A 23443-nucleotide genomic window follows, 5' to 3' on the forward strand; every position below is an offset into this window, starting at 1 on the left:
ATTGGGGAATTATGGGGGAGAACAGACCTCTGATAAATTAAAAACCCTCTAAATAAACATTCTGTCACCACTACTGTGAAACACAAAGAGCAGTTCCATGAATAGAATATAAATCAAAAGTCACAGTGAGTGCCCTAAAGAAAGTTTCTCTCCTCCAGCTCCGCTGTGCCACGTTTACGGGGCAATTCATCTATTCTTGGGACAAAAAAAGTGCAGACAGCCTGACAGGAGCCAGGGAGAGACCAAATACCCTTGGGTAATTGCTGACATTAACTCATGAACAATGCAGAAGTAAAAGGAATATGGGTGGGTAATGTTATTTTATGTTGCTTTATAGTGCCTTGTTAATGCACTGGGTTAATACCCAGCATGTTCTTGTTTTTGTTACCTCATTAGGACTTATTTTGGTATATTTACTAATCTTGTTGGGACCAGTAGTCTGTATTGTGGTCAATTTATACCTAAGGTTTATTGTTGAGCTGCACAGAATCCATATATGTTAGCTCAATGCCCTGATTGTTTTTAGGTAATAAGGAGAACAAAAACCTGACTCCAATTTATGGGGGCCCGATTGTGGTAATGTTGAGTTTAAAGATATATCTCATGGTTAAGTATTACTGTAACAGTAAGGGAGATAAATACATCTCACTCCAAAATGCAAAGCAGACTGACTGTTGGAAACATTTTTCAATTTTAAAAATAGAAGGAAAAAAGAAGAAGAAAGAACTTCATGTGTAATTTTATAGTTCCAGTTTGCAACCATTGTGACTAATGTATTTTTGGAGATTTTCATGATGTATAGTGGGACATTTTTAAGCACCCATTGAAAGTTTTGTCTTAATCTGACACCTAGTGGATGTTGATAGGATCTAACATTTCTTAAACAGAATTCTGAACACTGTCCATATATTTCCCTGAAGAAGACTGTTCAACCTGGAGATTACACGGGAAGAAAAACAGGGAGAAAAACAAATTAAGGAAAAAGTGTAAATGATTTGCAGTAGCACATTTCTATAATGAAGGTTTCTTTTTATTGCCTGGATATAAAAAGTTTAATAAGTACAAAAACAGCTACGCAACAATGTGAAAACATCATGTATATCAGTCCATGTCTTCAGCTTTCTTCTATGATCAGTAACATAAAAACATGACATAGTAAATATAATTGTCTTCCATCAATATAAAACATTTCTTTATGGCACATTTACATGTTTGTCAGTCTGACTCTGAAAGCTGAACTTTTACTTCTTTGTGGAAAACAGTGAAAAAGTTTCTGCTTTTAAATACATTAAATCACAGTCATCATTCATCAATATAAAGCATTAGTACAACATCATGTATATCAGTCCATGTCTTCAGCTTCCTTCTATGATCTGTTGTGTGTCTCCTCTCTGGTCTCTTCTGCCTGTGAACACACACTCTGCTGTGTTTCCTCCTCTGAGCTCCTCTTGATAGTCAGCTCTCTCTCAGCCTCCTCAACACGTGGAGCTTTGGCTGCCTGGATGTGGAGCTTTCCGTCTGGAAACAGGCAGCAGGAGACGTCTTCAGGGTTGGTCCCTTCAGGCAGATCAAACTCCTGTCTGAACTCCTGGAGTCTGTAAGAGTAGGAGCCTTTCTCGTCCTCCTGCTTCTTCTCCGTCTTCCCACTGACTCTCAGCTTCCTGCCCACCTGCCTGACAGACAGCTCCTCTGGGGAAAAGCCTCTCGTGTCCAGGGTCAGGCCAAAGTGCTCTCCCTCTTTCTCCAGCTGGAAGGAGACTGGTTGCAGGACCACGCTGCTCTGCAAAGGCTCCGTCTTCTTCAGGATGTTGCGTTGAAATTTGTCCATCATCTCCAGACGGCTGTGCAGATCCTGCAGGTTTCTCTGCAGGAGATCCTGCTGGTAGAGCAGAGGTCTGACCTCTGGCCACAGACTGCGTACAGGCCAGTAGAAGTCCATGAATGGACTGAGGGCAGACTGGAATCCAGGAGAGCACAGCATCTTCAGTGTGTTTAGTGGTGAGTCCTCTTGTTTTGAGATGAAACTCTGTTCAGGTGTCTGTTCTGTTCTGTGTTGCTTTCTGTCTCAGCAGTGGGACTGTCCCAGCTTTATATTCTAACTGGAGGAGGTCCAGAGTCTTCAGGAAGGTTCTGGTTATTACCACACATCTCCACTGGGTGGCGCTGTTTCACTGGAGTCATGATGTCACTGTTATTCCTGTTCAGGACGTTGCTCTACATGTTCTTATCTTAATGTAATATTTAAAAAGAAGAAAGAAAAGACAAACTGACTAAGAAGTAATGATTGAATGAATGCAAACAAAATTAGATAAATAAATAAATAAATAATGAGAGTTTTGTTAGAATGAATAAACACTTTATGCTCAATAGATCCATTAAATAAAATATTATCACATTTTTATTTTGGTTCAGGCTTCTTTGAAAACTGCAGAAATTATGTCTCCAACAAACATTTAAAATTTAAAAAACAATCGCCTTTATGCCAATAAAGTTGTAAAGTTGTTTGATATTTTTTCTCTAATTTGACAACCACTGTTTTTTTATTCTTTAACCAATAAGGAAAAATAAATATTAAAACACAAAAAGGTGTGATATCCTTTAAACACAGTACAAAACGACATTTACAAGTAATATTTCTGCTAAAACTGGTTTTTGATGTAATGTTTTGCAGTAATTAGTCTATTTTGCATCACATACTTTGTATACATATTGAGTTAATTAAAGTTTAAATTAAGAATAATCCTTATTCACAAAAATAAAACATTTGATTTTCACAAGTTTGACAATTGTTTGACTTACTTTACTTGCAATAATGCAAACATTACTTTTCCAGTTTTTATTTATTTAAATACATTTTTATACATTTTATTAAAACCGCTGTGTTAATATTCATCTAGTTTTTATCTTTTTATATTTTACTGACCTGGCAAGTTGAAAATCACATTAAATGTATTCTAAAAAAAAAAACAAAGACACAAATGATTCAAATTTGAGGAATTTATTCAAATCAGCAACATAAAAACATGACATAGTAAATATAATTGTCTTCCATCAATATAAAACATTTCTTTATGGCACATTTACATGTTTGTCAGTCTGACTCTGAAAGCTGAACTTTTACTTCTTTGTGGAAAACAGTGAAAAAGTTTCTGCGTTTAAATACATTAAATCACAGTCATCATTCATCAATATAAAGCATTAGTACAACATCATGTATATCAGTCCATGTCTTCAGCTTCCTTCTATGATCTGTTGTGTGTCTCCTCTCTGGTCTCTTCTGCCTGTGAACACACACTCTGCTGTGTTTCCTCCTCTGAGCTCCTCTTGATAGTCAGCTCTCTCTCAGCCTCCTCAACACGTGGAGCTTTGGCTGCCTGGATGTGGAGCTTTCCGTCTGGAGACAGGCAGCAGGAGACGTCTTCAGGGTTGGTCCCTTCAGGCAGATCAAACTCCTGTCTGAACTCCTGGAGTCTGTAAGAGTAGGAGCCTTTCTCGTCCTCCTGCTTCTTCTCCGTCTTCCCACTGACTCTCAGCTTCCTGCCCACCTGCCTGACAGACAGCTCCTCTGGGGAAAAGCCTCTCGTGTCCAGGGTCAGGCCAAAGTGCTCTCCCTCTTTCTCCAGCTGGAAGGAGACTGGTTGCAGGACCACGCTGCTCTGCAAAGGCTCCGTCTTCTTCAGGATGTTGCGTTGAAATTTGTCCATCATCTCCAGACGGCTGTGCAGATCCTGCAGGTTTCTCTGCAGGAGATCCTGCTGGTAGAGCAGAGGTCTGACCTCTGGCCACAGACTGCGTACAGGCCAGTAGAAGTCCATGAATGGACTGAGGGCAGACTGGAATCCAGGAGAGCACAGCATCTTCAGTGTGTTTAGTGGTGAGTCCTCTTGTTTTGAGATGAAACTCTGTTCAGGTGTCTGTTCTGTTCTGTGTTGCTTTCTGTCTCAGCAGTGGGACTGTCCCAGCTTTATATTCTAACTGGAGGAGGTCCAGAGTCTTCAGGAAGGTTCTGGTTATTACCACACATCTCCACTGGGTGGAGCTGTTGCACAAGGGGCATAATGTTGCAACGTCATTCCTGTTGTTTGATGCGGTTTGGAATAGCGGTATTGCTTTTTACCAATAAAGGTAAACAAAACAAATGTGCAAATTCTACTGTCTACTGTCTAAAACTGTCTTTCTACTGATTTTTTAAATGACAATAATGTTTACTCTAAGGGTACTTTCACAAGGAAATGAGATTGAAGAAAAAAATGAATTAGCAGCACATGTCACCTTACATGCAGTCCGTTTTAAGTTGCTCTTTTGCACCTGAAACTTTCCCTTTCTGGTGAGTAGCAGAAACTTCCGTCCTTCCAAATGGTGCACTGAAACTTTAATAAGCCAGTCAGTCATAGACTTAATGAGCCACTTTGTTACTTCATCTTTACAGCTTAGTTTGACATCAGGCTATGCTCCAATGATACCCGAGTATGGGTTTTGTAGTAGAGGTAATTCATAAATATTCTATGCTCATTCTCTCAACTTCCCCTTATAAGGCTCTGAGTTAGACAGGTTCATTACAGAGCTAACAGAGAGAGACACACACATGCATTCTCACTCATACCTGCAGTTACTTAAAATACCCAATATGCATGTCTTTGGACAGTGGCAGGAAACTGCAGCATGTGTGGAAATGATCAAACAGTAATGACTACTGCACCACCATAAGGACATAATGTGGGAAAATGCCCTTTGAGTTCATATTAGGAGTGAATGGACTAAGAAAAGGCAGTTCTGTCTTCAAAGTCATCATTTAGTTTGTGTTAAGAGTCTTTGTAACTTGGAGGATCATACCAGTGATTGAGGTTGCAAAAACTCTTTGGAATTTTCTAGATTTTAGCACAAAGATTACCTCATATTTTGTCATGACATCCTAAATATAAATAAAAAAGAAGCTGATTAAAAATGTAAATTTTTCCAATTTTATATTAAAAAAACATTAACAGATTTACAATATACTTGTAGTGTGTATCCAGACATGACTGTATACATTTCTCCTGTGTCTGTGAGATCCTGGGGTTATGTTACTTCTCTTGTATCCAAATGCAAGATGGGATGAGTATTAAATTAACTCCAGCCCAGCAGGAGTTGTTGAAATCATCTGCCAGTCTTTCTCCATTTGCTGTCTCTTTGTAAAATTGGTTTTGTGATGTTGTGAAACAAACAATAAAAATCAGTTCTTAACCCTACCTCTTTTCCTGCATTTCCCTCTCATTTGGTATGTCCACAATAGGGCTGGGCGATATGGCCTAAAAATAAAATCTCCGATTTTTTATAACCAAATCCGATTTCCGATTTTAATCGATTTTTTTTCCTTTTCTTTTACAAAACATAAAAAATTTATTAAAAAAATTCATTTGTTTATATAGATGAATGCTAGAAAAAATAAAGCAGATAATGTCATAGCTCTTCCACCATATAAACGACTTCATATCTTACATTGAAATATGCGACACAATGCATCCGTGATCTCTTTCCATCTGGATCCTTATCATACAGGATCCACTGCAGGAATAATTCCCCTGATGAAGGTTTTCTCTTAACTAGGGTTTGTGGGTTAAGTTGATTTCTGCATCTCATAGAGAGCAGCATTTCTCACTGCAGTTATACGCACAGCTAAATCCCAGGCGTGAGTGAAGGGTCACTTTACTGAAAATCTGTCAGACAAACACCGTTCTGGTGTGGAGGGAGGGCTAAGTCTGCTGCTAACTAACTATGGAAAAAAATCCCGATTTTAAAAAAAAATGAATCTCCAGAAATGGAAAATTCGATTTATCGATTTTATCGATTAATCTCCCAGCCCTAGTTTTTCCTTTGAAAAAAAGGAACTGATGTGACAGAAAATGAAGGACAAGCGAGTACTGATAATGTTAATCTGCTGGCAGATAAACTTTATCAGTACTTGTCATAGGGAAAAGAAATGGCAAACTGTTTCACAGCATATGTAGCAATGACATGGTATTGTCTGAGGGAGCATAAAGACGAGCGATAAACACCGAGTTATCTTATCAAAACTTCAAGGGTGGAAAACTGAGCGTGGTAAAAATAAATACTTTTTTGAGTTTTACTTTGACAAAGAAAGTTGCTTCAGCCTCTTAGTGAAGATCATCATAAGTGGACTTAATTTCATTAATTTAATTTGGTAAGACAAGCAATTTCAAGACCAAATCTATATCAAAGGTTTGCTTCTTCAGTTCAGTGAAACTGTATATGAAGGTGAGAAACTAGTAATGACAGCAAACTGTTTTAATTAAAAAAATGTATTGGAGTCATTTGCCTTATTTATAGCTACATTAAGGAACATCTATACTTCAACACTGCCCACTTTTACATATGAATAAACATTTTTGGGGGGTTTATAATTAGTACTGACAGTGATGCAAGGCATCTTTGGCATCATTAATATGTTATACATTGTTAATTCAGAGTTTGCCAATCCATCTAACCATCCACTCTTCACTGCTTATATAGGGTCGGGTCGCCTAAGCAGCAAGCTCCTAGATGACTGAGTGTCTCACCCTTTCTCTAAGAGAGAAACAAGAGGAGGAAACTAATTTTTGCTACTTGTATCTGTGCTCTTGTATCTGTGCTCTTGTTTGTCTAGCTGCTATGTTGTCGGGGACTCATGCCCCAGGCAGGGTCACCCATAGCAACAGGTGTCTAGGGGAGGGACCAGACGAAGTGCGGCTCAAATCACCCCTATGATGATGAGAAAGCAAGGACCCTTGCCCGGACATGGGTCACTGGGACCCCGCTCTGGAGCCTAGCCTGGAGGTGGGGCATGGAGGCGAGCGCCTGGTGGCCGGGCCTTTGCCCATGGGGCCCGCCCGGTCGGGCTCAGCCCGAAAGGGTGACATGGGCCTCCCCTCCCGTGGGCTCACCACCTGCAGGAGGGGCCAAAGGGGTCGGGTGCAGTGTGAGCTGGGTGGCTGCCAGAGGCGGGACTACATCTCTCAGCTGGCCTGGGAACGCTTCGGGATCCTTCCGGATGAGCTGGTGAATGTGGCCGGGGAGAGGGAAGTCTGGGTTTCCCTTCTTATGCAGCTGCCCCCGCAACCCGACTCCGGATAAGCAGCAGAAAATGGATGGATAAATGAATCTCGTTTTTTCAGTCACTACCCACAGCTCATGACCATAAGAAAGGGTAGGAATGTACTCTGTCATGTCAAAACACTTGGATTCATCCAAAGATTAATACATGTTCTTGATAACACCTTGCCAAGTTCACTGTCACTTTCCCAGTATGGCTCCTCTGCCCTACACTCACTATTTCTGTTGCTCAAACTACAACTAATGGCTTCTAGCTTATCCATACTAGTTTTGACCACCAAACCTTTTTTTCCAACCACATTCCTCACCAAAGTGGCGAGGCCTCTACTGAACAAAGGATGCTTATTCCCTGTGAATGATTAAACAAGAATCCATACCTCCCCAATTTTCTCGTCTCATGTTTTACACTCTGTAAACTGTTAATAAGAATGTGTGAAGTAACTGTTTTTCAGATGCATTGATCTCTAGCTTTGCTGTGATGGTTTGAGTAAATATGAAAATACCTCCTGGTTTACATTATAAGGAAATGTTGCAGTCCAGGAAATTTACTAAGGGGATTTTTTTAATAACATAGTCACATCAAGCAAAGAGATATTATTGATAGTTTTGGCCTTATTTCAATTTTTGATGATAGCTACACTGCTTTGCATTGAAATGTGTTATGTTTAGTTTTGTTATTTTTCAAGTTTGGCTAAATGTTTCCCTCTTTCATTGTTTAGTAGGATGTTTCAGTTTTACCAATTTAAAGACAACTATTGTTGCAAGAAAATAGTGAGGTTTCAAATGAAAAGCACACACACACACACACACACATTCACATCAAGAATAATCAATTTAGTAAGTGGTTTATGTTGAGGTCCCCTGGACACACAGTGTTCCCTTGTGTTCAAGCTAATATATGACATTTACTTAGTTTAAAGCGGCTGGATCTGCACATTGACAATTATGTCACAAGATTAAGTTTAAATGCAAACAAAAACAAAAAAGTTAGAGTTAGAAAATATGATAAGATAACTTTAGTATAAGCATGCACACTGATCAAAGAGTGAGCTATGCACCTGACCCTGATCACAACCATCATCTTGGCTCCTATTGGCTGCAGCCATTCACCTTTGTTGTTGTTTTACTACCCATCCCCTCTTACACTAGCACACCATCCAGGTCCAAAGATCACTGGATTGTTTGTATAAGCCCTGAGTTGCAAGCTACAGGGAGATCCTAGCTCTTCCTTTGTGAACCTGAAACCTTATCTAAAAGGTGCTTCTTTTACCCTTATAGTATTTCACCCATCAACCACGCTGTCTTTCATCCAGCCGGAGCCAGACCCCAATTAAACCCCGTTCTCCATACTGGACTAGACTGGGTGCCTGTTCATCGGTTCAGAGCACAGACGAGGACCTGGATTTATGTCATTTGAGATGAAGGCAAAGAGAAAGCAGGAAGCTGCAGAACTCCCCCTATATTATATTTAACACTGTACATGGGTGTTCATGACCTAAAAGGAAATCTCATTTTGTTTGAGGTATGTGGCTGATCTTCATTTGCTTTAATACACTTGAAAAAGTTAGTTGTCCAGTCTTGTGATGGATCGACAGGCTCAAACCAAACCAAACGTAGCCATGATTGGCTAAGTTTGGTCTTCTCTACCCTGATATATAGATGGAGAAGAGTAAAATCTGGATATTTCCATTTTTTTGCTTCCCTTTAAAACTTTTTCCTAACTATTAAGCATTAAAATGTAAAAATAATGCATGTGGGAATTTCTTAATCTTCTATAGAGCTATGTTGATACATGAGAAACTTGTGTCTTTATCATAATGTGATTATAGATTAGCTACCCAGACATAACTCTGGTGCAAAGGGTTGAGAAAGGAGTGGTGATATGTTTTTACAGTTTTAGAGCACAGATAAGATCTGAAGGATTTTGTAAATGTCACCTGATACTGTGTTGGTTTTACACAAACTTACACAGTAAGTGGCATGTTGTGTTCGAAATGCTCAGAAACATTTTGTTTTTCTTTTTAGCTGAAAAACCAAACTTTTTCTTTAAATATTCCCTAATGGTGGTTAGAAATCAGGCTATTATCGCTAACTAGTGGACTGGAGTGTACTAAGGGATATGGATTACTTTAAAATGCCTCATGCATATCAGAGCGATTAAATTTAATTGCAGTCTAATTTTGAGACTGTTTTATCACCCAGCCCTCAAATTATAATAGAAATTCTTACAATGAGTCACAATCATAGACAATCCTTAAAGAAATTAGCTGGTTCCCATTGGCATTTGTCACAGTTGCATATTGATCAATTAATAAGAAATCTTTCTCTCAGCATCACTAACTCAGCCTCATCCCTCATGCAAATATATTCACTTGCATTTTATTCAGGTGTAAAATATGGAGAATTTCAGCTAAAATGGGATCAGCTGTGTCATATTTTGACAACCTCTTTGGAGGACGCAATAAGCAAGGTGAGCGCTCACGCACGCAGGCATTACAATACATGTTTCATACATTTTTTGGTAGTTTCTATTGTTTTGTTTTTGATTTTTTATATGTCAAGTTTAAAATAACATAATCAGCAGCACAAATACTTTTCCTTACAGCATTTATTTCTGACATTTATTTTCCCAAGTGCCTGCTGTCACAAACCATAATACCTCTGTTAATGTCAAAATTGCATTTACTTTTTCTTTCAGAGTCAGAGAGACACGTGCGAGCCAATGACAGACCTTTTAACCTGTCTTACCACTATGCTGTAAGTGCACACTGCACAATGCTGCATTTCCATTATTACTCTAAACTGTGTGGTGAGTTATAATTGGAGTGTGAGGTGCTGCTGTGAGCTGAATTAAATGACATCTGTCTGTCTCTTCTTCTGCAGAACAATGCCATCAAGACCTCCAAATACAATATTTTCACCTTCCTGCCTCTTAACCTGTTTGAACAGTTCCGGAGACTTGCTAATGCTTACTTCCTTTTTCTTCTTCTCCTTCAGGTAGACATATAAAGCTACCATACATTTTGTTTTTTGCAGTCAAATCTTAAATTTTATATTTCAATGAAAGATTTTCATTTTTAAAACAAATCCAATCTGAATGTAGCATAAACTGATCTGTTTGCAAATGTCATCTTTAAAACATTTGGTGTCTAAATGTCTGAAAGCTAAAAAATTCAACAGATGCAGAGTGATAAGTTGTGCATGCTTGTGTGTGTGTGTTACAGCTAATCCCACAAGTGTCCTCCCTCTCCTGGTTCACCACGGCTGTGCCTTTGATCATAGTTTTGTCTATAACAGCAGCCAAAGATGCCAACGATGACATAGTAAGATTCAGTTATTGAAATGTAAAGCAGGATTTGTCTGCTACATAACTAGAGGCAGTAAGATGCGAGCAAACCATGTTTTCTCTTCTGTGAACCGAACAGAACAGACACAAATGTGACAAGCAGGTGAATAACCGCACAGTGGACGTCCTCATTGATGGAGAGTGAGTCATTTCATGTATAAACATCACATCAAATATTTGTAAAGTACTCTAAACACAACTTCGTATACAACAACAAAGATTTACTTCTCTAATCTACGTCTAATGTTGTCCAATGATAATATTTCATGCTGTTTCCCTGCAGGCTGAGAAGTGAAAAATGGATGAAGGTTCAGGTTGGGGACATAATTAAACTGGAGAATAACGAGTTTGTCACAGTAAGTATGAACTAGTTAAAGTAAAGATTATATAACTGAGAGTTAAATTTTAAAATGCAAAGAAATTATAACTTAACTCAAGTAATGTTTTTATTTTCTCTGTTTTCATCTGTCAGGCAGACCTTCTGTTGCTCTCCAGCAGTGAGCCTCTCAATCTGGTCTATGTAGAAACAGCTGAGTTAGATGGGTGAGTGTGCAGCACTGTGCATATGTGTGTGTGTGTGTGTGTGTGTGTACCTGTGCTAACAGCTTAAGTCTCACACTGTCTTGGATTTCCCTTCTGTCGCATCTTTCTCATGTCCTCTTTGTCTCCCCCAGTGAAACCAATCTGAAAGTGAAGCAGGCCCTGACAGTAACTGGAGAACTGGGAGACTCCATCGAAGCACTTGCTAGCTTCAAGGGTGAGAAGCTGAATACAAAATTAAAAAAACAGAGAGGTAGATTTTTAGATGCACAATTTGACTCTTTCACCAAGTATCATAAAGAAAATTCTGCATTTTCAAGATATTTGGATTTTTTGATGAGCTTAATATACACAATAAACCCAATAACACAGGCCTCAAAGACAAAGATAACAAGCCAACACTTACAATGGACTTTTTTGGACTTGTTGGTATCTGGAATTAACCATCACACCATGTAAACATATATTGTGGTCAGATCAATCAAACATTCAAGATCTTTTTATTAAAGAAAAAAGTTCTAAACTCTTAAGTTTATTGACACTACTGTGAGGAAACAATTAAGCCTTTTTTCCTGAAATGTTGATGCATTTTTAAACATGGCTTAGCAAAATCACATTCTGTATATTACAAAAGCGTCACTGCAAAAATAGAGGATACAGATTCATCGAACGGCCTGTTATGAACTTTCAGACTTGTTTACAAGAAAAATTGAGAGAAAGCTAATTTAAAAAGCCACCTTTTGGGATCCACAACGACACTGACTGGTTTTATTTTCATATCTGTGTTGAAAACATTTTATGTAATTTCCAAAACCTATTCTCTGTTAACTTGGACATGCTCCTGTCACCTACCTGCGTCTCTCAGGTGAAGTGCGATGTGAGCCTCCCAACAACCGTCTCGACAAATTCAAAGGAAATCTGACTGTGAACGGACAAACGTACAGCCTGGACAACGACAAAGTGCTGCTCAGAGGATGTACTCTGAGGAACACAGAGTGGTGCTTCGGCATGGTCATCTTTGGAGGTAAATACCTTGCTTCCAGTTCAGTTATTGGATGGTATGCATCAGTGATATTAGATGTTGTGCAGGTACTGATGGGGTTTACCAGTCATGTATGCACAGGCCCTGTAAAGGGCGCTAGTGCAACACTCGATGAAGCAATAATTATTTAAAATTCTAAGCGCAAATTACAAGGACTTTGCTGCTGTAAAATGACTACCAGTTATGATATTTAAAGAGATAATGGCAGCTAGATTTATTCGTTTGAGCAGCAACTTTGTGACTGTTGTGGTTATTGTTTATAACTTCAATTAACTGCAGCTTCACTCAGGCACAGGTGTAAAGTTTATTTAACTGTAAGCTAAAGTACGTAAAGTATCTACCGACTATTCTGTGTAAACACAAATACTGAAAACTATCTGCATAACTATCAGTGTATCTGGATTTATTCATCTTTTCAGGTCCTGACACCAAACTGATGCAGAACAGTGGAAAGACAACATTCAAACGCACCAGCATTGATCACCTGATGAATGTTCTGGTTTTGTGTGTGAGTTGATGCACATACAAAAACATAAAGACATTACATTATATCAGGGGAATCCATGTCTACAAATGCATCACTTATAAGTTAATAACGAACCCTTAAAACTCTGGAGAATTAACGAGAATTCTGCGAAAGAAAGACAATAAAAATATTTGTTTCAGAAACTTTATTCCTTGTAATTAAAGAGTTTCTGTCATGCTTTCTACCTTGATAAATGAAAAATCTGCAAAGCATCATTTGTAGCATGAGGAGATTCATATTGACACAATTTAAAGGGCAGAAAGGGAGAACCACTTTGACAAATGAATCATATCTTCCACATAATATCAAGATACTCTTGGTGATGGAGCACAAACACAATGTACAGTTTCCAGGACAGTGTACAGATGAATTACATACTCTCATCAAAGGAAGATATCAAGTAGCATGTGTTATTATCAAGTCTGAAAAAGACATTACATATAAGCTGTGTTTTAGAAAAAATGAAAAATACTGACACTGAGCAAATTTTTTAGACATCTGCTTAATTTTTGTTGTTGAAAATCATTTTTATTTACTAAGTGGCCTTTCAGATCTTTGCAATCATATGAGCAATTTTATTTAGATGCATATTTGTTTTTCAAATGATTGATCTCTTAAATCTTTTTGTTTTTCATTTAAAGAGAATTTTTGTGCTGTGTCTATTTTACCAGATCTTTGGTTTTCTGGCGACTTTGTGCTCCATTCTGGCCATCGGCAATGCAATCTGGGAGGTCAGGGAGGGCTCTGTGTTCACAGTGTTTCTTCCTCGTGAACCAGGTATTAACACTGCTCTCTCATCCTTCCTCACCTTCTGGTCCTACGTCATCGTCCTCAACACGGTGGTGCCCATTTCTCTTTATGTCAGGTATGTTTCAGCAAAGAAAACTAAAGCTAAATCAGAGCAGCAATAAAAATGTGAGCTTTGACTCTTTCTGTTTGTGCTTAAATGTCAGTGTGGAGCTCATTCGCCTCGTGAATAGCTTCTTCATAGACTGGGACAGGAAGATGTATTACCCTAAGAAGGACACTCCTGCACAGGCTAGGACCACCACTCTCAATGAGGAGCTAGGTCAGATTAAATACATCTTCAGTGACAAGACCGGCACCCTGACGCAGAACATCATGAATTTCAACAAGTGCTCCATTAATGGAAAAGCCTACGGTGAGCAGCTTTGCTTTCAAATGAAATATAACAGGTTGAATACACACTTACACATCAGTAGGATGAGGATTCTGAGGTGTATTTTTCTTTAATTCAGGAGAGCTGTATGACTTTTCTGGACAGAGAGTGGAAATAACAGAGGTGAGAGGCCAATTCAGACATATGATTATGTTACTTTAGGCATCCTCCATGTAACTGCCATATGTTTTTATCACCTTTGTAGAAAACAGAGAAGGTGGACTTCTCCTGGAATCAGCTGGCAGATCCAAAGTTTGTCTTTCATGATCACAATCTGTTGAAGACAGTGAGAGAGGGAAACCCAGAGGTTCAGGCTTTCTTCCGTTTGCTGGCTCTGTGCCACACCGTCATGCCTGAGGAAAAGAAAGAGGGTGAGGGTCCTCTGATGATTATCTTTATTGTTTCTTATTAGTGGCTTAAACCAGAAGTATTATACTGCAGTTCGTGTCCTCATTTTGATTAGATTGTTCACGATTTAGTGAAATCCAAATGCACCTTACTCCTGAATAACAGCAGTCCCCATTCTTACATAGTTGACATTGTTATTGTAGTTAGAGCATTCATTATGTTTAGCTTCTCTCTGACTTTTCTCCTCTATTAAACCACTTTTTCTGTCCTTTTTTCTCACCTGATAGGGGAGCTTAACTATCAGGCTCAGTCTCCCGATGAGGGTGCTCTGGTGACAGCAGCGAGGAACTTTGGTTTTGTGTTCCGCTCTCGGACACCAGAAACCATCACTGTCATGGAGATGGGCAAGAAAGTTGTATATGAACTTCTCGCTGTTCTGGACTTCAACAATGTGCGGAAGAGAATGTCAGTAATAGGTGAGAGGAGAAACTGCCCTCCCAAATATCCTGCAAGCAAGCGGAAGTGTTTTAAGGGAATATTTGTCATGTAACTGATTAAACATAATCACAAACTTTAAGGAAAAAAAAAAAAAAAAAAAAACTTATACCCCAGTGTTGAGAGGACTGTGTGTAATCACATCATCAACCCCTACTCCTTTCTGCATTCGATTGCTTGTGACGGTCAACAGTTGAGAATGATGTTTGCTCTGCTGAAGAAATATGTTCAAGTCATATTTCCTTCCTACCACCTGTTGGAGGCAACAGTTTAATAGATTTCCTTATTGTTTGTAGCTTCTCACGAACTTGTCAAACTTTGTGATTTTCTTTGTTCCAGTACGGAGCCCCGAGGGCAAGTTGACCCTATTCTGCAAAGGAGCAGACACCATCATCTATGAAAGACTACACCCCTCTAGTAATGAACTAATGGAAGTTACCAATAACCACCTTAATGTAAGAGAAACATTTGGGTATACATATAAAATCTGTGTTTTCAAATGCTGTAAAGCTGGTATCCCCAACTCCTGTCCTCAAGACCCACTGTCCTGCAGACTTTCCATGTTTCTTGGCTGCAACACACCTGACTCAAATTAATAGCTCAATAAGAGACATGTGCAGAGCAAATCAGAGATCCATTTAAATCAGGTGTGTTGCAGCAGGGAAACATTTAATTCCTGTAGGATAGTGGACCTTGGGGACCAGGGTTGGGGATCACTGCTATAAACTATCCAAACACATTAGGAGTATGCAGGTGATGGCCTCCGTACGCTGGTTCTGGCCTACAAGGACTTGGATGAGCGCTACATGAAGACATGGAGCCAGCGCCACCAAGATGCCAGCACTGCCATGGACGATCGAGAAGAGAGACTTGATGAACTTTATGAAGATATTGAGAAAGATCTGATCGTAAGTCCTACTGAAATGTGTAACCAGATAGGCTGCATTTGACTGCTTGGCCAAAGAAAATGTCACCACCTGGATATAACTAAGCAAATAGGTATGATCCTCCTATTAGACAATTACTGCATGGACTATTATCTTTCATCTGGCAACAAGTTATTTAATGCAATGAGTAGCTTCTTTCTTAAACAAGTATGTGGAAAGACACATCATGTCATGGAAAAGATAAAAAAGGGTCAAATTATTGTCATCAGGCAGATCATTGTCCTGGAAGAAATGTGATCTAAATAAATGTCTGAATGATCATGATCAGTATTCACTTAAACATTTAGTGAATTAAACTGAAGAAAAACATGTTTAACAGGCTATGTTTAATAGTGAAAGTAAGAACATTTCTACACAAACAATGTGAAAAGAACTCAAAAAAGACAGAAAAAAATGCTTCGATTTGCTAGGCAGCATAAAGATTGGACTCTGGAGCAATGAAAGAAAGTCATGTGGTCTGATAAGTCCAGATTTCAAGGTTCAAGGATCATGTTTACTTTATTAATAGATTTGTTTTGCAGAAACAATAATAGCATTTGGCATTCCATAACAAAACACACAATGAACCTGGCAGACAGGTATTTGATTGAGTGACAAAACAAGTAAAAAGATAAAATAAATAAGATCAAGATATATAAAAATATATAAGAATGAAAACACAATATAAAACCTTAGGGAAATAAAAACAATCTCTGGGATAAAACTCAGCATAAGAACATAGAATTTAAAAGTCACAATGATAAACAAAGCTAAAGAATAAAATAAATGGAATAAAATAAAAATTATTAAGAATTTATTAAAGCCATCCTCTGTACCTGTTTAGTGTACAGGGAGGCTGGATATGACTGTGACTCACAACACAATCTCACTATTTGGTTATGTCTGACCAAACCATTGCACCAAGCAAAAAGACTAAACAGACTTAATAAAATAACAATAAAACAGAGTTAAGACTGTTTGGTCAATGTGGAAATGAATGAGTTTTCTGAGGCAGTAAAGGAGCCAATGACAGATTAGCGGTTTTCATCAAAAGATTTTCCTCAATTGTGGTCCCAAGGTTTTTATATGATTGCATGTGCTCTATTTTCTGACCCTTATGGGTGGGAGCATCAGTGTTAAGAGGAGATGCAGATGAAGTGATGCAGCCATCAGGCCTAGTTCCTACTGTACAAGCCTGTGGGACCAGTCTGTGATCTGGGGTTGCTGCAGTTGGTCTAGATTCAGCAACATTATGGGCACAAAGAATGAGGTCAGCTGACTACCTGGATATACTGAATGAGCAGGTTGTTCCATCAGTGGATTTTTTCCCCTGATGACACGGTCATATTCCAAGATGACGATGCCAGGATTCATCATGCTCAAATTGTAAAAGAGTGGTTCAGGGAGCATGAGTCAACATTTTTACACATGGATTGGCCACCACAGAGTCCAGACCTGGACCCCATTAAGAATCAATGGGATGTGCTGGGGAAAATTTTGTGCAGTGGTAAGACTATCCCATCATTAACATAAGATCTTTGTGAAAAGCTTATTAAAAACAATGCTACAACAAATGTTGTAATCTAAGCTAAAGGCAGCCCAACGAAATATTAGTGTGTTTTTTAGGATTTTTTTGTTTTTTGATGGCGACTTTTTTCAGGCAGTGTAGTATTCTTGTTTAATAGTATGATTGTAAAATAGGCTGCACAGTGGTGTGGTGGTAAGCACCGCAGCCTCACAGCAAGAAGGTTGCTGGTTTGAGTTTCAGCAGGAGGTAGGCGTGGAGTTTGCATGTTCTCTGTGTATGCATGGGTTCTCCGGCTTCCTCCCACCGTCCAAAGACATGCATGTTAGGTTAATTGGTCACACTAAATTCTCTCTAGGAGTGAGTGTGTGTGTGAATGATTGTTTGTCCATATCTGTGTTGGCCCTGCGATAGACTGGTGACCTGTCCAGGTTGTACCCTGCCTCTCACCTGTTAAATGCTGGGATAGGCTCCAGCTCACCCCCGACCTGTAATGGACTAAGCGGTAAAGATAACGAATGATTGTAAAATAGATACATTGCACCAATGTTTTAGGTAAACTATAGTTTTCTTTGCCATGTGTGATTAAAGAGTCCTCTGGCTTTACATTGCATTACTTTAAACCCCCACTGTCACTTTTGCTTTCCAGCTGTTGGGAGCAACAGCTGTGGAGGACAAACTGCAAGACGGTGTGCCACAGACCATTGAGCAACTGGCTAAAGCTGACATCAAAATCTGGGTGTTGACTGGAGATAAACAAGGTTGGTTTTACTGTATGTTGATATTCACATCAAATATTTAAAAACTGGCGAAAAAACACTCTAATATGACTCTGAATGTTGTTCCACTGTGTGAGGACGCTGTGCTGACCGAGTCAGATATTATCAAACTGATTGATAATTTTGACTACATTTATTGCCATTATTGTTTTGAAACAGAGACGGCAGAAAATATTGGATATTCTTGCAACATGCTGAGAGAAGAGATGACGGATGTTTTTATTGTGGCAGCCAATACAGCTGAAGGCGTCAGGGAGGAGCTACAGTAAGCCAATCACAAACTGGTTTCTGCTGGGAAGCAGATTAGTGAGCTTTTTATTACTATTATTATTATTTTTATTATATATTATCATTTTGCTTCCAGAAACTGCTCCCTTAAATGTTGTTGTTTTGTATTTCAAATACAGTCTGGCTGTTGTCAGTGTTGAGCTAACAGGTTCTTAATGACACACTGATTTAAGGTGTTTTTTTGTTTGTTGTTTTTTTTTCATCATACTGAAATATAAAATCCTTCAGATTACTTTGAATAATTTACAGCAATCAAATTAATATCAAATCATTTTCTGTCTGAACAAATAACATTTAAGCCCTTTCTTTTAATAAACACTAATTAATGGTAGGTTTTAAATAGTTTTGTAGGTCATTTTTGTTCAACAATAAATCTTGGCCCAATATGGTGTTATGGAAACAACTTGCTTCATAAATTAAATTTAGGTGTTATTTATGAATCTCCTGTCCTCGTGTTTTCAGGAGAGCAAGAAGGAAAATGTGTCCAGAAGCAGCCGAGGAGCCAACTGTGATTGAAGCTCGTGCAGGCCTGTTTTGGCTCCAGAAAACAAAAACTGTGCAGGATGAGAAAGTAAACGGAGAATATGGTCTGATAATAAATGGACACAGCTTGGTAAGAATACTTTTCAGATATGCACTTTTGTGATGTAGCTGCTGAATCAGGAAATTCTGTCTCAATTATGCCATTTGGTGAAGTTTTTCTATTGCTATTTTTTTACAAATAAATTATCAATATATATAATAAATAATATAATAATAATATAAATAATATATATAATAAATAAAAGCGGGTTATTTTCAATCCTTTTAGGGTGGTGGGCTTGCATTAGAGGGGCCTGAATGCTAACCTCAGTACAACTCTGTTTACTGCTGTTTCATCTTCAGGCCTTTGCGCTGGAGAAAGATTTGGAGCTAGATCTGCTGAGAACAGCGTGTATGTGTCAGGCGGTGATTTGCTGCAGGGTCACCCCTCTACAGAAAGCCCAGGTGGTGCAGCTGGTCAAGAAATACAAGCAGGCAGTTACTCTGGCCATTGGTGATGGAGCTAATGATGTCAGCATGATCAAAGGTAAGCTCACACATCAGGAACTGATACGCACACCTGTATATTCAGTACATTGGGAACTGAATACACATGTTGTCTGTCTTGCAGCTGCTCATATCGGTGTGGGGATTAGTGGTCAGGAGGGGATGCAGGCGGTTCTTTCTAGCGACTTCTCATTTGCTCAGTTCCGTTACCTCCAGCGCCTCCTGCTGGTGCACGGTCGCTGGTCCTACATACGCATGTGCAAGTTCCTCCGCTACTTTTTTTTCAAGAACTTCACCTTCACCCTCGTGCATTTCTGGTATGCATTCTTCTGCGGCTTCTCTGCACAGGTAATGACACGCACTGGGATTACATTATTAGCCCATGCTTGGATATAGTCATTCATCTATTTTGAATGCACACACCACAACCTAGGTACAAACTAGGCAGGTATTTAATGTCTGTAGGTTTCATTGCACAAGTTTTTCCATGTAATAACCCAGCATACATTTTAGACATTGATGGAATCACAAACATTTAGTTTTACACATTTTCCTCCATATTTTCTAAGTATCGCCAGAGCTCTGTTTATAAACTGCACTTCAGGTCAAATTTCACTAGTAGGTTAGCAGGCGAGGCTCATTGCAACAGTTCCATTATATGATGGTCATCCAGAATTTCTGAGACCATTATGATCTAATCATATCACAAACAAATAAATTTATTCATTTCCCCACTATCATATTTTTTAATAAAAATTATAAAAATAATATATATGATCTTAAGTAATTTAAGATCACCAAATGTATTTGTTTACTGGATTGGCCACCACAGAGTCTAGACCTTAACTCCTTGGAGAATTTTTGGGATGTGCTGAAGAAGGCTTTGTACAGTGTCAGACATCTCATCATCATCAATACAAAATCTTGGTGGATGGAAATAAATCTTGTGATACTGCAGAGGTTTATCAAAACAATGCCACAGAGAATGCTGCTGGAATCCAACAATATGTTAGTGTGTGTGACCTTTTTATTTTTTTGACCAGGCAGTGCATTATGCAACTTTGTACAGGCTATAATCAGCATTCTGTCTTTTTAGAATTAGGAGAATAGTCCGAATACGTGTATTACACAGTGCATGTGCACATATTTGTCTTTCAGATCATCATGTTTATGCCTCCTGGTCTCCTTTCTAAACTGTCTTACTGCTTGTGACCTGGAAATTATTAACTGTCTAATATTTGGAGGGATCTGTCAATTCCTAAAATAAACCTTGACTAGGACATCAAGCTTTCCAGCCTTTTTTATCCATATTTAACAGTCTTGTATGATCTCTGTTCCTTATTTTCTGTTTCCCCTTCTCCCTGTCAGCCAAATTTGTCTCAGTGGTCCCTATCCCATTATCCATCAGATATAAGACATGTAAGATGTGCTGCATCTCCATCCAGAAAATATGCTATAGAAATGTTTTCTGAAAAGCAATGGCTTTAAACTTTTCTATCCTAAGCATGAATATAACATTTAACAGTTACCTCAATGTTGTCTTGTTAGACTATGTATGACGAGTGGTTCGTCACTTGTTACAACATGATGTACACAGCACTTCCCATCATCAGCTTGAGCATCTTTGACCAGGTATGTACTGGTTGTTTTTCTACACCCTGGGGTCTGTATCTGCCAGATTCTAATCCATTTCTATCATCCTCTGTTTATGCAGGATGTAAATGGCCGTTGGAGTTTCCAGTATCCTCAGCTCTATGCTCCAGGCCAGCTGAACATGTATTTCAGTAAGAAAGCCTTTGTGACCTGCATGATGCAGAGCTGCTACTGTTCCCTAATCCTCTTCTTCATACCATGGGCTGCAACACACGACACCGTCCGAGATGACGGAAAAGACATCGCAGACTATCAGTCCTTTGCTTTACTGGCTCAGACCTGTCTGCTTTTTGTTATGACTGCACAGGTGAGGACCCACCACAGACATTACAGCATCAATAACGAAACGACAGCTGTAAAAACGAAGTAATGATGTTAAAATTCTCCTTGTTGTAATGCAGTCTAAATGTGCCATAGATGAACTGTTGCATGATAATAAAAAGAAAAAGAACAATTAAGAAAGAAAGAAAAGAAAAGCTTCTGTTTTTCAGATCTCTCTGGACACCTATTACTGGACAGGAGTCAACCATTTTTTTGTGTGGGGCAGCCTGGCTGCCTACTTTGCTATAACATTCACCATGTACAGCAATGGCATGTTTATCATCTTTACCTCTATGTTTCCTTTTATTGGTAAGTAGATTCAGCTCTTTAATGGAAGAGTATAGGTCCCTTTAGTTCTGTCCTTGTTCAAGAAAATGTACAATTTGTCTTCTGGTTAATATTATGTAATGATTTCCTCTTCTAAAATCTGTCTTTTTAGAGGAAAGACAGACATAAGGAGCCAACATCAAAGCTACTGTATTTAACATTTGGAATTATAATTAGGCAGAATTCCAGTATAATAATATAGCCCTTATATTTTATCATCTTAGATATTTATACTCAAGCTTGCACTTATGCATGCCACACTACCAGATTATTACAAAAGGTCAAATCTAAAACTGGCTCACTTCAATTCCAGCTTAAAACAGAAGTCCTCTCTGGACACAAAAAGAAAGCCAATTAATTAAAGATTATATTTAATTCAGTTGATTTGTTTTTCTATCATTTAAGATATTACAAAAGATAAGACTTTCAAAGCTTTATTTTTGAAAAGTTATGGAGTATTAAGCTGGTTGCAATTTGTAATTTTAATCACTAGATGGCACTATAACTTATACAACATACCTTTAGCTGAAATACATGAGATTTGGGTTACCATCAAAAAAGCTGTCCTCTAGGTTTGCTCATTAAATTATGATCCCTTTTTTCTATGGGCTTTAATGTTAAGCTGAGTTTTATTTCAGTGTTAACATATATGTTGTTTTTTTGTTTGTTTGTTTTATTTTAGGCACTGCAAGAAACTCATTGAATCAACCAAGCATGTGGCTAACAGTCTTGCTGACCTCTTTCCTCTGCATTACACCTGTAGTGGCATACCGCTTCATTGTCATACAAATCCGGCCAACAATCAATGACAAGGTGAGGAGGCACATGAGAGTTAGTGGACCCTGACAAAGGATCAGAATAAATAGTGAATTGACTTGTAATCAAAAGTTTGCAAATAAGTCTTTTCTGTCCATGTTTTCTAGGTGAGATATAAAATGAGAAAGGAGGTACTGCCAGCACCTGCTCCTGACCGCCCACGTCCCAGGCGTGTCAGCACCCGTCGGTCAGGCTATGCCTTCTCCCACTCCCAGGGTTATGGTGATCTGGTTACTTCTAAAAGGTTCCTGCTTAAACGACCCCTGAGAAGTCGACCATCCCTGTTTACCCAAACAGGCTCTCCCCTGGCTGAAAATCGGCCACAGCACTACCGGACCATAACCGAGGAATCAGAGCCACAGAGCCCTTAATTATGAATGACTAAAACACTGCAGAGGATATATTTGTTGTTTCTTCCTTTTTTTTTTTTTTTTTTTTTTTTTCAAATCAGACTTGACAAAGGATCCCTGCCTGGACGCTTTTCAGATTAACGAATAATACTCAAAACTGAGTCATCATTAAATCTGTTGTGTTTTACATTGAATGAATGTTAACATCACTGTGAAAGTGTTGAGTTTCCACATTAAAAGGATCATTCTGGTGGCTTTGCACGGTGTCTTCAACAACTGCAACATTTATATCCTGTAGCTTTTCATTACTGCTGACACTGTTTTAAAGTTAAATGTTTGAAGCAGAGATTTTTTTTTAATACTTTATTTTTCAATATCAAATAGGGGTTGTTATAGTGTAAACCATTTAAAACATGAGTATAAAGTACCACTTATATAACTATACACAAATTACTGTTAATGTTATTTAAAATATTTATACACAGTCAAACACAAAGTTGATTTTTAAGATAATTACTGATGCAGGCACCCATGGAAGACAAGTAAATTAATTTGTTATGCAGTTTCATATATTGTTATATGAATTGTTTCACATGTTAATTCTCATTAAATACTATTTTTATTTTCTAGTAGAAGTTTTGAATTATTAATCTTAGTTTCTGCTTGGGATTAGCTGTGAATAAACTAAACTAAAATTTGTGTATTTTTCCTTCTTCAGAATGAATAATATAACCTTCATAGCTGCAGACTGATTGAAACAGACATACAGAACATTACCACGCCCATCAATTTAATATGAAATACAGAACCTGCATCAAAACCTGTTTGAAGGGCAAAAATGTCTAATCATTTTAAATATTTCA

General features: G+C 38.4%; 3 protein-coding genes across 3 annotated transcripts; 1 reads left to right on the forward strand and 2 right to left on the reverse strand.

The window, feature by feature from the left end:
* Positions 1–1145: 1145 nt before the first annotated feature.
* Positions 1146–2166, reverse strand: LOC121629606 (heat shock protein 30-like). The gene has a single exon (XM_041969275.1). The coding sequence runs from the start codon at positions 1979–1981 to the stop codon at positions 1367–1369; it is 615 nt and encodes a 204-aa protein (XP_041825209.1). The 5' UTR covers positions 1982–2166; the 3' UTR covers positions 1146–1366.
* An 840-nt stretch (positions 2167–3006) lies between these two features.
* Positions 3007–4038, reverse strand: LOC121629605 (heat shock protein 30-like). Its single transcript, XM_041969274.1, has one exon. It carries the CDS (start codon positions 3855–3857, stop codon positions 3243–3245), a length of 615 nt encoding a protein of 204 aa, XP_041825208.1. The 5' UTR covers positions 3858–4038; the 3' UTR covers positions 3007–3242.
* Positions 4039–8280: 4242 nt separating this feature from the next.
* Positions 8281–22831, forward strand: LOC121629591 (phospholipid-transporting ATPase ID-like). Its single transcript, XM_041969250.1, has 28 exons — positions 8281–8611; positions 9477–9559; positions 9788–9846; positions 9973–10086; positions 10314–10412; positions 10515–10576; positions 10719–10791; positions 10908–10978; positions 11110–11192; positions 11841–11999; positions 12437–12525; positions 13215–13408; positions 13497–13705; positions 13803–13846; positions 13929–14094; positions 14359–14547; positions 14906–15021; positions 15310–15474; positions 17667–17778; positions 17956–18061; positions 18547–18697; positions 18970–19153; positions 19238–19461; positions 20662–20745; positions 20828–21073; positions 21258–21396; positions 22097–22227; positions 22338–22831. The coding sequence occupies exons 2-28, from the start codon at positions 9505–9507 to the stop codon at positions 22599–22601; spliced, it is 3588 nt and encodes a 1195-aa protein (XP_041825184.1). The 5' UTR covers positions 8281–8611; positions 9477–9504; the 3' UTR covers positions 22602–22831.
* The last annotated feature ends 612 nt before the right edge of the window (positions 22832–23443 follow it).

Source organism: Melanotaenia boesemani, chromosome 19 (genome assembly GCF_017639745.1).
Source record: "Melanotaenia boesemani isolate fMelBoe1 chromosome 19, fMelBoe1.pri, whole genome shotgun sequence".
NCBI classification, from domain to species: domain Eukaryota; kingdom Metazoa; phylum Chordata; class Actinopteri; order Atheriniformes; family Melanotaeniidae; genus Melanotaenia; species Melanotaenia boesemani.

Excerpts from the sequence above, each read along its gene's own strand:
- LOC121629591 (XM_041969250.1), top strand. The coding sequence starts at position 9,505 with ATGGGATCAGCTGTGTCATATTTTGACAACCTCTTTGGAGGACGCAAT. Across the intron at positions 10,792-10,907 it reads AGAATAACGAGTTTGTCACA|GCAGACCTTCTGTTGCTCTC; the intron begins GTAAGTATGAAC and ends TTCATCTGTCAG. Across the intron at positions 13,706-13,802 it reads CATTAATGGAAAAGCCTACG|GAGAGCTGTATGACTTTTCT; the intron begins GTGAGCAGCTTT and ends TCTTTAATTCAG.
- LOC121629606 (XM_041969275.1), bottom strand. The coding sequence starts at position 1,981 with ATGCTGTGCTCTCCTGGATTCCAGTCTGCCCTCAGTCCATTCATGGAC.
- LOC121629605 (XM_041969274.1), bottom strand. The coding sequence starts at position 3,857 with ATGCTGTGCTCTCCTGGATTCCAGTCTGCCCTCAGTCCATTCATGGAC.